The 14921-nt window shown below is 31.5% G+C and overlaps 1 protein-coding gene across 1 annotated transcript; it reads right to left on the reverse strand.

Moving 5' to 3' along the window:
* Window positions 1-7264: 7264 nt before the first annotated feature.
* On the reverse strand, window positions 7265-14257 carry LOC147068426 (uncharacterized). Its single transcript, XM_085952818.1, has one exon. The coding sequence runs from the start codon at window positions 14000-14002 to the stop codon at window positions 7994-7996; it is 6009 nt and encodes a 2002-aa protein (XP_085808944.1). The 5' UTR covers window positions 14003-14257; the 3' UTR covers window positions 7265-7993.
* Window positions 14258-14921: the final 664 nt, after the last annotated feature.

The following is a 14921-nucleotide window of genomic DNA, read 5'->3' on the forward strand; positions in this document are numbered from 1 at the left end:
GGTAGAATTCGCTAGTGTTACAAACCAAGTGATTCATAGATCCTTAAATTTTAATTGCCGCAACCCACGGCGCCCATCATTAACAAATTTAGGGCTGTTGCAAAATTATTCATGTGTATTGATATTGTGTATCTGTGTTTATAGCGAGTAACCTTTTTTGTGAACCTAAACTGTTAAAAATAAAACTTTCTGCTAAGATTTGTGCTACGAACAACGTGTGTTTCATTTTGAATGTCCACCATCATCAACTGTCAATCCTGCATCTTTACCCAACTGTCAAGACCTAACCTTACACTGAGCGTGCTCTACCAACACCAAACCCAGCTTCGATTGACCGCCCTGAACAATTTACATCACTAAGCTAGTCGAAGGGTGGAAGCTGGTCGTGTGACTCACACGTATCGACCGACGGCGCGCTACTGAGGGCGTCATTAACGTCAGGCCGACCGGAGAGTTGAGTGCGGAGGTCGGATCGGGCTGTACGGCCCCGACTCCCCTTCCTACCAGGACTTCCGGGGTGTCACTATTATACTACTACCATTGGCCATCATGTCTTATTGTAATGCTAAAATTAAAAAGGGAAAAAAACTATACTATTAGCATCCATTTGATATTTTTAATGAACGCTCCCTTATTGATTTCCTCATTTAACCATTCAGTTTTCCTCCTTACACATTATGCCAAGCATGCACCTTGTTACACCACGAGTGTCTATTTTTCTCATGGATTGTTAATTACGGGAAGATTTACTCAGTTGGTAATCTATTTATCTATAATATCTAGAGCCTAGGCTAATAATCGGTCCATTTATAAATTCAAAATATTTGCCTATGAAAAGCGTTTTGACAATCTACATCATATTATACGGACAACGTCCAACTCGCGAGTCTGATACGGCCTACAAAGTCTTTTGGTTCAGCCTACTTACACAAACAGACATTCACACACAGATATATAACAGTCAATCAAAAACTCGGACAACAATAACAGACGAAAATCTCAAAATTTCTCTGTGGTTATGCATAATCAATATCAATTGCAGTATTGGGTGTCTCACTTGACAATTTTTTATACGATTTGAAACAACAAATGAGACGAAAACAGGACGATATTCTAAGTCTGCTTGAGGACGGCACTTTAATATTGAGCAAGATTGCGTAGCCAGGACAATCTCCTTCTGCTGCGTTTCTTCTTCAGCATTAGTATTCACTATACAGACCTCGAACCACAGATTTCTGAATTGGTAAATTGGTGTTGACATACCTATTAAGATTATGATTTTTTGCTATAGAATAAAAATCTTCGTAATTATTCCACACTAAGTGATAAGGTTTTACCACGACTCTTCAGGCTTTTTTAAAACAATATATACCTATATTTAATTATTCGATGTAAAATCACGAATATATCAGATAGTATATAGTAGACAGATGAACCATTTGTAAAAGAAATATTTTTTTTTAATAATAAATAGTTTTCTTTGTAAGAAATACACAACCTATACTCACTTTTAAATCGTTAATTTGATTGATATAGCACTTGCATACGCTATCTGGCACCAAAACAATTGGACGCAATGACAAGTGGGCGCCGCACTGTTAAATGAAATAAATAGACGATCATTACGATTTGATACAGAAAGTAGACAAAGCATTTTAATAAGTTTCTATCTACTACTTAATAGTTTTAATTCATTTTGGTTTTCACACAATGTTTTTATTGCGTATTGGGAATTATTAAATAATAATAATAATTTAATATATAAGTATTAAATAAAGATTTTTAAAAGTACCTATAATTCACAAACGTCTATTTATTTTCCAATTTCATTCGATTGCGTAGGCCGTAGCGCCTAGTTAGTTTTCCCGACGTCCTAGACCCGCTACATATGCGTCTTAAATTTCACTTAGTAAAAAACTTTTCAAATAGGCATGTATCTTTTTCAAAGAATCTTTAAGCTTTTATTATTATCGTTGTGGCTAAAGGGAAAAATGTGTAAGATATTTTCAATAAATAAAAACATTTTCATTTATTAAAATAATCGATTTGGAAAACACGAGAATTAATATAATATATATGTGAAAATAATGTACTATATGAGGTTACGTGATAATTTTCCGATTGTTTGAGTTACCTACCTTTTTATTTTCTTTTGCTATATACTTTACAGTTTACGGAAATATGTTATTTTTAGATAAAAATAATAATTAATAAATCAAATCCCGAAATATCAGGATATCACGCTTAATACTTACGGTATAAATAATATGATCCAATAGATTTATATAGGGTCCAAAATTGTCAATCCAAATATTAAATAGGAATATCAGCAAGGTGGTATTTTTTTCATTATCAAGTCACTCTCTTATCATCAGTCTGGCTATAAATTTCTTTTAAAATATTGACCAATCTTATATTTAGATATGTGTGTATATACTGTTGACTTTTGTTTAAAAAAAATACAAATCGAAATCAAATTTAACTGTCACTTTAAATTATTTATAACAGATCGTCATAAGTCATAATGCATTATTCAATTAAATGCGTTTTCTAAAATAACATAATATTTTTAGTTACGCAAACAGCTGATAATACTGAATCGAATCTTTAGTTTCGTGGGATTTCATTAAAAATCAATCAAAATTGAACAAACCTAAAAAATGTAATATTTTTTAAATTTTGGTTTTGACCGTGGAAAATATTAATCTACTCAAACATACTTTCACTGTCTGTCACTAATGGCTCTATAGCCGTTTTATTCAAAGACAATTTCTATAAATTAACTCTTTACTGATTACGAGAAAATTCTCAACATTACTTACCACAAGATTAACAGTCAACCATAGACAATTGTTTACTCTTTATCAGTCACTAGACATAACAGATTTTTATTCATTATAATAACATAAATTCGTTTAACTTATTCGATTGAATACATTATTTAATGATTGATAATTAATTTGCATCCCACGTAAAAATAGAAAAGATTTTGATTGGAAAAACCAAGTAAACATTCCTTTTATTACATAAATATAATTGCGAGTTTGAACAATTTTATTCTTTCAATACATTTCTTTCTAATGTGTAACTTGTATGTTTACTGTTGACAATGTGTCAAAATGATAGTAGAGTGGCTAAAGATGACAAGTGATTTTTTAACAGCAAATAAAATGCAGGATCAGTTTTCTTTTTACCACATTCGTATTAATTATAGAAAAATAATTCAAACGTGTAGTTACGTTGACTAAAAAGTTTATTTTGCAAAAAAAAAAGAATTACCTTTCATGTAACATGCTGATTTTATTTTCATAGCGACGTATCGAATTTGATTTTTTGATTTGAAACACTAAAAATAAACATAGAATTTTTTTATAATAGTGAATCATATTAAAACAAAACGTCGTATCCGGAAATTTATACATGTGTAGTTGGTCGCATCACAATTCATCCTGAGATCTTGTATCAAAGTAGATGCTTTTGTATAGTACCTACTGAGATCAAATTCACGTCTAAATAAAAAACACTTAAAAATTGCGTAATAAAAACCACCAGCACAACCAAGGTAGAAGAAAATAGTTAGATAATTAAATTATATATTATACAATCATATTGTATAATTTATATAAAATTCTAGTAGGTGTTTAGTAGGCATTATAATGAAAGATATTTGGTACAATATAATAATAATCTTACATGATACCTACTTTTTTTATAATATAATTTTTTAATTATAACAAATCCACAAATACCCTACCTACTATATAAAAAGGTATCATGTACGATTATTATTTAATATTAATTGTTTAACTAATAACTATTAAAGACTGATATCATAGATATATCTCATTAGTTAACTCCAGTATTTCCCAATACGTTACCATTGTTCCCAGAATGGGGATTTTACTCCTCTTGAGTGTAGTATTTTTATTGTTTATCATCTATGATCTACTAATGATCTATTATTAGGTTGTGACGATTTATATATGCTTATCGAGTGTATTATTATTGATAAGATAAGGGTTTTTTTAAACACTTCAACTATTCATAATTTGATGTTAATATATTATGTTTTTATTGGCTTAATTTGTAGGTTACCTACTTTATTGTATTGATTTGTTATATAAGCTAGAGTTCAGTGTATTCGTTGTCAGTGTATATTTGCCTTTTTTTGGTGAGTGTACATAGTGCCTGAAGATGCCAAAAGGCGAAACCCGGGTCGCAAAAAATGACAAAACTACAAAACTTAAATCCATTGGAATATTATGTTGAATTTACAATCGCTTGTTAGTTACCAATGCACTTGAATCATTTTAATCCTCAATTTTATCCTGATTATCGCAATCCCCTTCAAACTATACTGAAACACGCTCAGATTTATATTCCAACTCCACTTACAACAATACAATCTTTCACTGGGAACAAAGTAATGAAACCCTTTCCTTCAAGACAACCTTTATAAATTAAATATGACCAAAACTATAATTGGAAAGAATCAAATAACAAAAAAACAAAACACAAATTAAATCAATTTCTTCTTTATCTTGCCGAAAATTAAATGAGAGATAAAAATACAAGTATCTTCACAATCGTTCGATTTTCAATTTGAATTACATCATTACGGTGTTAAACGCAATGCCAAAAAACAAAAATAGAATTGAAAACATAAATCGAAATCGTTGACTTTTTGTTTTTTTTTTTACGTACCTACCTACCTACCGTATCCACTGAAGTGCGAAGCAATTTAGTTTCATTTGCCTTCTATTGCTGTTGTATTAGTTCCTTATAAAATCTGCAAGAGAAAGTATTGCGGAGAAGTATTCTTTGTGGCCACAATGCATTTAAATAAATTAAATATTTTTATGATTTTTGTTTTTATTTCATTTATCAAATCGCTACACGATATGATCAGCTTTTTTATTATAAGATAATATTGTAATATTATTACCTTGGCGTATGGACTTTAATACATAATTTAAAATATTTTTAGCGTTATTACTATCGGTAAAAAAATATTAAATAATATAAATGAACTATTTGAATGGACATATTTTTATATTAGGTACGTGTTAATTTATTACTTACTTTTATATTTATCATTTAATAATAATTCCTACTAACTTTCTAATGCTTTAAATTACTATTATCAATATTTTTTATGCACTACTAGGTAATTTAATTTATTTTTATTGAAAATCTATTACCTATCATTTTCTACTTTAGGATGGGCGCGTATGACCTCTACAGTTTGTAAGTTTCTATTAAAACTTTTTACAAATACCTATTACTTACTGGCAATTTGCTACATTTATTGGCTGGATATTCTCAACCTCTACACACGTTTAAAAACAACATGCACGTTTAACATGGCCGCTCAATTATATCACACAATGAAAGTTGGTGATTATATTTTTACGTAGATTTTAGCTAATATATATAAATTTAAAAATTATTTAATGAATAATATAATATGTTGTCTTCGATCAATAATTTATGATAAGTAAATGAAAAACTGATATTTTTCATTGAAATACTTTAAACTTATAATATCCCCATGCATACCAATAAAAAATTATAAAACTTTAAGTTTGAGATACTATCAAAATATTACTAGTTTTAATTGAGTAAAATAGTTAGTAGTAAAATTATACTTGTATGCCCATCTCGAAATTACTAATTTTCTATTTATCGTAAATTTATCAAATACAACAAATATATTTTGAATTACCTATGTGTGTTATCTTATTTAATACACATGTGCTATTATTGTTGACCAACAAAAAACTTAGATACTAATTAATGATTAAATAATAGGTATTATAAATATTAATTATAAATGCTATATTTGAATATTATTTAATATATTATTACTTTTGAGACTACCTTTATAAAATTCTAATGAATATAATAATTTGCAAGTTCATTTATGTAAAAAAAAACATAATCATCATAGCTTGCCAAGTATATGAATATTCTAATATTACTCACTATTAGTAAAATTATTCTATTTTAAACGAGAATTATTTATTTCAATCATTTCTTGGTTGATTGAAGACGTTTATAGTGTAAATGACATTTTTGAGGCAACTGAGAAAAAAGTTTTTATATATAATAATGGAACTTGAAGATCGAATCTTCGATATAACGTAACAGTAACAAAAAAAATCTTATTACGGTCACGATTTGCGAACGGCAAGCGGTCTACGATTCTGCTGCAACTGTCTGAAAAAAAACGTTCCTCAAAAAAACTGTCAGTATAGCGAACTGATATTCATTCGTCAACTTGTTACACTGTTACCAAAACAAAACAAAAAAAAACAAAAAACACATTTTAAACAGGTCTGTTTATTTAACAAAGAAAATAATGACTTACACTGTTATGCAATATTGTAAAATTTAAATCGAACCACTTTTGAAATAAGAACACGACTTCAATTCGACGTGATTTTTTTTTAACTTTTTTAATATTCGATTGTGTATAACATATTTACAATTTATTTTATACTGTTAATAGACATACTTATATATTATTATGAAAGCTCAAAAGTTGTATATATTTTTTTTAATTAGATACTATTTTAGAAAGGCAAAAAGTTTTTGTATGGTGATTTAGCTTTCATTATTTGGCAATACAACACAGAATATATTATTTTATTATTTATAATAAAAAATACTTAAAAAATATTTTGAATATAAAAAGCGATATTTTATTTTTAAATAAGCAACTCAATTCCTATCACTAAACTTAGCGTTAATAAGAAAGTCTAGATACATAGGTATATATTGTTTTCTTAACTACAATAAGCCTCTATAAAAATGGCAAAGCAATGTCAATCTTTTAACTAATTCATAAATAGTTGCATTAAATCGATTCTTAACATAATGTAGGTATAAACTAATTAAGAATAAATCTATGCACTAAACAATTTTATCACTCTTAATTTTTTTTGGTCGAAAAATTTTGACTGATAAAATTACAAATATTAAGACTTGATATAAAAGAGATAAATAATTAATATTGTTATGTTTTTTCTGTAATAAACGATGTCTGATAAATTTAAAAAAGATTACTTACACACATCCTACCATAAATTATTTTACAGCAAGTGAAAAATGAAGTGAACATTTTCGGCCCTAAAAGCCGGTTTGGATTAGTCGAGTAATTTAGTTACCACTTAATTATTTAGTAACTGAAAAGTGTCCGAACACAGTACATTAATGAGTGACGTGTCAAAATGAACAGAGCACAGCGTAACAAAACAAAAATTATTGAGTATTATTTTTTCTATTCAACAAATAATTCACAAGATTTAAGAATGTAACATTCTTTTTATTGAACATACGTACATAATTTAAAAACACGTTTCATATATTATTATTTCTCAGAAGTTTTTTTCAAATTATGTATGTTCAAAAAATAAATAAGTTAATAACTTCATTTATAACGGCTATATTAGAAGGAAGAAATTCTACGACAACTAATGAGCTTGACTGAAGATAACGTGTTCAGACTTGACTCGTGGCTTGTTAACTATTTAGTGAGAGGTGGTGGGGGCCGCTACTCGACCGAAAAAATAGAACAAAATGGATTGACTCGACTAAATGATTTTACTAAATTATTCAACTAAATTTGTCTGTTCATACATGTTTAGTTACTAAATTACTCGCCACTCGACTAATCTGAACTGATCATAAGTGGACCATACAGACCTCTATATGGTAAAGGTTATAGTGATAGACTTTTTTTTAGAAAGAATGATTTGCATCCTTTGGCTCAACCCATCGGGTACTTGCACTGAACACATATTGAAAATCAGCTTCATATATTGCATCTCGACCAATAATTGTTTACAGTCGTGGCGTTATGTTTTAAAGTAATGAAACGAAAAAGATAGCCATGAAGCAAAATTATAAAATAAGTATAAGTACTTAACAATAGTTATTTGAACTAATTTACAATATCAAAACTTAAAATAAAATTTACACAATATGATCTTTAAATTTTTGCAAAAAAGTACAGCCTTTTGCCTGGATCTTTCTCAAACAGAGGTTTTTCCGTATTTGTAATAATTGGTAAGAGACGCGCAAAGCTGTTAAGTACGCGGGCGGATATTCCTTGGTCTTGTATGGCTTCAGGACCCTCCTCTCTTGCAGTTCTATAATTTCCACCGTGGAGTGATTCTTCCGTTAACTCTGATCCGACATTTAGATCATCTAATTCTCCCGCTTCATCAAGTCGTTTTCGTGTTTTTTTGACAGTTGGAATTTTCTTATAGTTTCCTCCATGCTTCGGCCCTCTATTTGTCTTGAAATCAGCTCGGAACACTTCAACATCTGAATGCACTGGATGTTGATCTTCTTTTTTACTGTCCGTCAAGCGATTGACTTTTTTAGCCAAATCGGGGTCATGATAGAAGTCAAAGTCTTTCTTTGAATAGTCTGAAGGAGTTGGCCTTTCTTGTATGACTTCTTCTTCTTCCACATCTTCTTCGAATCTACTCTCTTCATTTATCGGTGTTTGTCTAAGTTTTTCTGATTTTTTGTCATCACTATCATCCTTTTCATCACTATTAAATTCTTCTGAGCTTTCAGATTCACGATCTTCATTATATTTTTCTTTTGGCTTGACGACTCTACCAGTTTCTTTGATTTCTAGTTGTTCATCGTCGGATCGCTTTTCTGCTGGTGGTGTACGTTCTTCATAATCAGAGGATGATCTGGGTGTAGTAGTATTCTTTCTATTTGTCTTTGGTTTTCGCCTGGGCTTTTTAACTGAGTTTCCATTATTTTCATAATGCTTTGAATTAGTTATAACTGTTGTTTTTCTTTTTTTTGATGTTTTTTCTAATATTCTCGGTTTGTGAGATACCACTTCATGTTTATCATCATTATCATTTCCTTTATCAAATTGGGCTCTACTTCTGACGAGTGGTCGCTTAATTCGTCTTGGCTTAGTTGTCCTCTCATAATATCTTTCGGTTGTTGTTGACGTCGTGGTGGGGCTTTGGTATTCTGAAGTACTTTTCCAAATGCTACTATCTTCATCAGGGCTCTCTGTTATACTTGTCGATTCGTCATCACTATTGCTTGTTTGATCATAATTATAACTAGAATCTTCCTGTTCGGTGTTGTGCTTGGTGTCATATTCAGTGATTTCTTCAGTCGTCGTCGGTTCAGTTGTTACCTTCGAAATATATCTTGGAGTAGTCTCTTCACGTCTGGGCGTTGTTGGTCTCTTGCTTGCAAGTCTTATTTTAGGAGGTGCTTTGGTAGTATAGTATTCATAATCGTCATCTGAATATGTCGTGGTGGGTACTCGCGTCGTTGTAGCTAACCTAACACGCTGTCGTTTTCTTGGTCTATAAGGTCTTGACGTGGTTGATTTTATTTCTGACGATTTTTCAACGTCTTTCTTATGTATTCGTATTGATTCCGTAGAGACATAAGAAGGCGGTTTTCTAGATGTTATAATTACTTCTGGTACGATTGTAGCACTTGGATGTACTTCTACAGTGTGTCTGATAGACTCGCTATTTTTATACCGCTTAGTAGTTACATCACTCTCAACATTGTCATTGCGTGTTTCATTTATATTATTTATAGGGATTGCAAGAATGTAATCCTCAGGCGTTGGTTGTACAGTTGCACTATATTTACTGCTGAAGTTGTGTACAGGAGTATATCCACCGACAAATATTTTGGGAAGGAAGGCAGAGACGTCAAATATCTGTGAACGACTGGCTTCCCGATACCCTTGGAATCTGTGTGGCGTCTGCAATGTTTTTTTGGCTTCTTCTTTAATTTCTACAGTTTTATTAGTAATACTACTGTCATTTTCTTCACTTTTAATATTTTCAGTTACAAAAACATTCTGTGACGACTCGGTTGTACTTATATTTTCGCTGTTTTTTAATGCATCTAAAATATGGTCTGAATCTTCTGTTGACTTAAGTAAATATTCAACATTTAGTTCTTCTGGAGATATCGAAGTTTTTGCAGTAACGGGGGAATAAAATTTCTTATGATTTTTGTACTGTACGTCATCATCATCATCTTCATATCTTGGTTCACGTCTTCTTTTATCAAATCGTCCATTTTTATCACTACTTGAAGATTTCTTTTCCTTTATTTCTGTTTCTTCTGTTACACTTTCTTGTGTATGATCAGATTCTACATCGTCATCATTTTCTGGAAAATCTGGAATCTGTCTTTCTTTTCTTCCAATATCTTTATATACTTTGATATTGACACTCCTTTTCACCGGTTGGCCGTTCAAATCAACGGTTGATATAATGGGAGAAGATGCTTGAGCAATGATATTTGGTCGCATTATTTTTTTCAGTGATGGGCGAAGAATTGGACTTATTGGTTTTTTTGTGTATATATGGTTTCCTCTGATTATTTTATAAGGCTGATAAAGGAAATGGTTATTTCTTGTTATTCTGGTGTGAGGATTATTGATTTGTTCTTTACTTTTGAAGGATTGATATATAACTGGGGGTGTCCTTTTTTCGATGTTGCTAATATCTCTATTCCTTGAAATAGTTTCGTAATGGATCGGTATGAATGATGGAGTGAATGTAGCTGGAGCTGGTGTAGTCTGACTTAGATTTCTCTCTGAGTTTAAGTTGGCTTTAATAGTCCCAATAATATCACCATAAACCCTCATCTGTGGATCTTTACTAAGTGTGTACTTGTCAAATATTACATTCGCCAAAGATATTTTATTACTTTGACCATACAGTGCTTTATTATCTGCGAATTTATTTTTCCTGTATTTAGAAACATGTTTATCTGATTCTCCCGTGAGGAGATTAGATATTTTCTGAATTTTCTTTGCTTTCGAAATATTAAAATATGGTTTGTATGTGGTTGGTACAATGATTTGTTTTACAGGAATAGGCTTCATAAATGATGCAGATGCTAAAATTGGTTCTAGCCTCGTCACAGATTTTATGGGAGCTCTAAAAACTAATGGCTTTGGTTTATCATATACCGGTTTATCATATACTGGTTTATCATATACTGGTTTATCATATACTTGTTTATCATATACTGGTTTATCATATACTGGTTTATCATGTACTGGTTCATCATATACTGGTTTATCATATACTGGTTTATCGTGTACTGGTTTATCATATACTGGTTCATTATGTACTGGTTTCTCATATACTGGTTTATCATGTACTGGTTTAAGATTTTTTAAATTAGCAGTTTTCATGACAGGTGTAAACATGTCAGATGGCATATCAATTGGTTCAGGAGCATCAATTTCATCTTCGTCAAAGAATGGGCTATCTAACGGATTAGAACCAAAATATTTTTCTTTAAAGCAATCAATTTTATCACCCAGTCCTCTTAACCGTGGTTGTTCACTGTTTTGTTTAAAGTTATCTCTTTTCTGACGATTCAATATTTTAATTGGAATATACCTCTTCTTCCTTTCATGTCCTTCATTTTCATTTTCATTTTCTTCTTCTTCATCATCATCTTCTTCCATGTCACTATCTGGCATTTTGTTTTTTATTCTGTCAGGTATTGGATCTATATTAGAAACCACTTCATCACAGTGAATATTAGATCTTGAATCGTAAAATTCCGAACCTCTGTGAGTTTTGTATGGTATATTTGACATATTCTCAGCATAACGCAACGGAGAATTTTTATTAATGTTATGTTTATTGTAATAAGGATACTTTTCATGTCTTAAATCAGCCAGTGCAGCTCCCAATTTTTCTCTAGCAATCTCTTTTATTTCTTTAGTTGAAAGAAATGCGTCATCGAAATTCAGGGAAGGAACTTGAAAACTATTATCTCTTCGCATTCTTCGTTGGCTCGTTGCATACTTTTCTTTGAAAATTGTTTTCAGCTCTGTTTTATTTTTAGGGGAACTAATACCAGTTTTGTTGAACACTTCTTCAGGAATGTCTGTTTTCTTCGGCCGCTTCCAATAATAGTTTGGTCTCAATCGCACATATTTTGGCTTTGTAGTACCTGTTATCGGATCGTTGTTCATTGTGACATGTTTACTTTTAGTATTAATCATTATACCTCCATCATCTGCATCTTTGACCATTGTTTGCTCTATATCTGCCGTCATCATCAGTTTATTAGTGCTTCCTTTTATTTTTTGTGATTTTGGTAAAAATGAAATCTTTTTAACACCTTTTTTCTCCGTACCAGCTTCATCTAAGTCATTCGTTTTGGATTCATGCGCTCCTTCTTTATTTTCAAAACTCTCTTCATTTTCAAATTCATCTTGATTGCCTTCATCAACAGACCATTTTTTACCTTTCGATAAATCATGTCCTTCAGAACTTTTTCCGCCATCTTTATACTTTGATCCTGATCCATCTTTATATCTTCCTGCAGCCGCTTCTTTGTCCTTAAGATAACCGGCATGTTTTTGATGATTGGATGCATGTTTCAGATGCCCAGCATGATCATACGCGTTATCTTCATACCCTTCTTCAGAATATACTGTTTGTGCTTTGGAAGTTTTAATGGCTTCTCTTAAACGTGGAGCGTTCAAAAAATCATCATACGTTTCAGCATCTTCTGCGGCAGCTTCTCTCGGAAGATGTCTAGTGGTCTCCGTTTTCCGTACTTGAGCATACATTTTTACGGGTATAAAATCATCATTATCGCTAAAGTTGGAGTGATCATCTTGGGAATAGTCTCTTGGACTTTCTTTAAGCGGGGCATTTGGGTGATGGTTACGAACAAATCCATTAAAGTTTCCTTTAAAATTTGCATTCTCTGAATCAAAATCGGATTTTTGTTTATCAAAAATATCATGACCATCTGGTTCTTCATCATCGTCATCTCTAGCTGGTTTTGATGCAGGATAATCACTATTTTCATCCGAAAAAGTTTTTCCTTGATTTATTTTTAATGAATTAATATGGTTTTTGAGTGGTCCGTAAGCATGAGGGTGAATTTTAATATTATCACTATTTACTCGAGGATATACTATCTGATTCTGTATTCTATTGTGATCTATAACCCTTTTCCCTGTCGGCTGATAATATATCGGGGCATTTTGAGGAATGTATTCTTCGTGTTCTGGTGTAAAATTTTCTTGCTCCTCATTGTTATGAAACTTTCTCTCACCTTCTTCGTCAGGTTCTTCGTCTGATGATTCTTCACCAGTGTGGTGTAAACTTTTTGGTTCCCCGTTATTTTGAGGTCTTCGTCCATTTCCATCCACAGCAGCTTTGACGTGTTTATAGTAAGGATCATTATAGTATTGTCCTAAATGGGCATTTGCAGCCCTATATGGTTGAAAGGATTTACTTTGTTGTGCGTACGGTAATAACTGATTTTTATTTATATGACCACCGTTAAATTGCTGATTTGGTCGTATCTGGCCATATTGATTGGGGATATTCTGTATTGTCCTATAGGCCTGTTGATTTTGTTGATAATGACCATATTGGTTAGGTGTAATTTGTGGAGATCCTTTGAATGGTTGAGGATTTAACCCATATTGATATGGTGCACTCTGCAGTTGGCCATTGAACTGTTGATTTTGCTGATAATATCCTTGTTGGTTGGGTGGATTCTGTGATTGTACAATAATCTTCCGTTGTGCATTCGTGACGCCGTGATTTCCGTTATGATTATATGTTGGAGCATAAACAGGACGAGTGTATCTTTGACTAGTTTGAGGCTTTACAAACACTTTTATTGGTCGAGGATGTTGGTTAAACTGCTTCGGTGATTTAACATATTTCACTGGATATGATTTAGCAGCAAACGTAGATACAAATGGATTTACTAAAACGATATGGTTCTTTTTATTACTACTCGCAGTATTTGGTGTACCGTCAAATCCAACATCAAAATTATTAAACGCTTTATCAAAGTCAGTTGTTTGATCAGACGAACCAGGTGGGTTAAATGAACTCCACGATTTAGTTAACCAATCATTTTCATCATTCGCTAGAGAGCTTGAAGCCAGTAGCAACAGCGCACACACTTTTCTAAAGTTAAACCACATTTTGAATATTCACATTCACTAAATAAATCACATAATATCAACACTACAACCAATCAATCAATTTTTAAAACTAGGACCCATAATGTTTCATTTTTTTAATAAATTCAACTTTTCTTATACAGTTTTTGTCGAATAAATTCCAGTTAGTTCTTTTTCCATGCGTTTGTTGAAACTGAATCACATTTTACTATTGTGACGGTCTGTTGCACTTCCAGAAGACGTCGCGAGATATTTAAGAGAGCGCTGACCGTTCGCGACTGAACCGAATCTTGCCAAGAACGATTGTTTATATTGGTTTAAAACTTCATTTTCATAGACTTTACCTTTGGTTATTTCACACAATGCTTATTGTCACTGGTAAAGCGGGCCTCGCCGACTAAATCATTTTATTTTCCACCTGTCCGATATGCTCCACGGATTTTCTTTGATATGTAGTGCTGCTTTGAGATAAATATAATCAACTAAAATATGTATACCTACTGTTTTAATGACACGACATAGTTTGTTATACTATTATACCTCTTTAAAATGTATGAGAATTTATTATTCATTTTTAGCTACTTCCATAGTTACTTAAAATAAATAATGAATTTATTTGTGTAACTGCATAATTTTGAATATAAACATTACAATCACAATTATTAGTAGAGTAGCTACTTTTAGCCTTGGCGTAGGGGAATTTTCGGGAATAAGAGAATGTTTGTCAATTTTAAGCGCCAGTGGGTCAACGGGCCGTAAAAAACGGTAACCCATATTATCAATCTGTTTCATCTACCCGCACTATAACGTATCTTAACGCAATAACGATTTTGTTACAGGTGATAATATAGGTAAACAGCCGGTTTCTTTTTACTGAATCTTAAAATTTTACAGAAAAAAAAATGTATTTTTTCGCCCAAACAGACCGAAGAAATGTGAA

The sequence above is a fragment of the Rhyacophila brunnea genome, unplaced genomic scaffold (genome assembly GCF_057557595.1).
Source record: "Rhyacophila brunnea isolate RB1 unplaced genomic scaffold, BYU_Rbru_1.0 scaffold_3, whole genome shotgun sequence".
Classification (NCBI taxonomy): domain Eukaryota; kingdom Metazoa; phylum Arthropoda; class Insecta; order Trichoptera; family Rhyacophilidae; genus Rhyacophila; species Rhyacophila brunnea.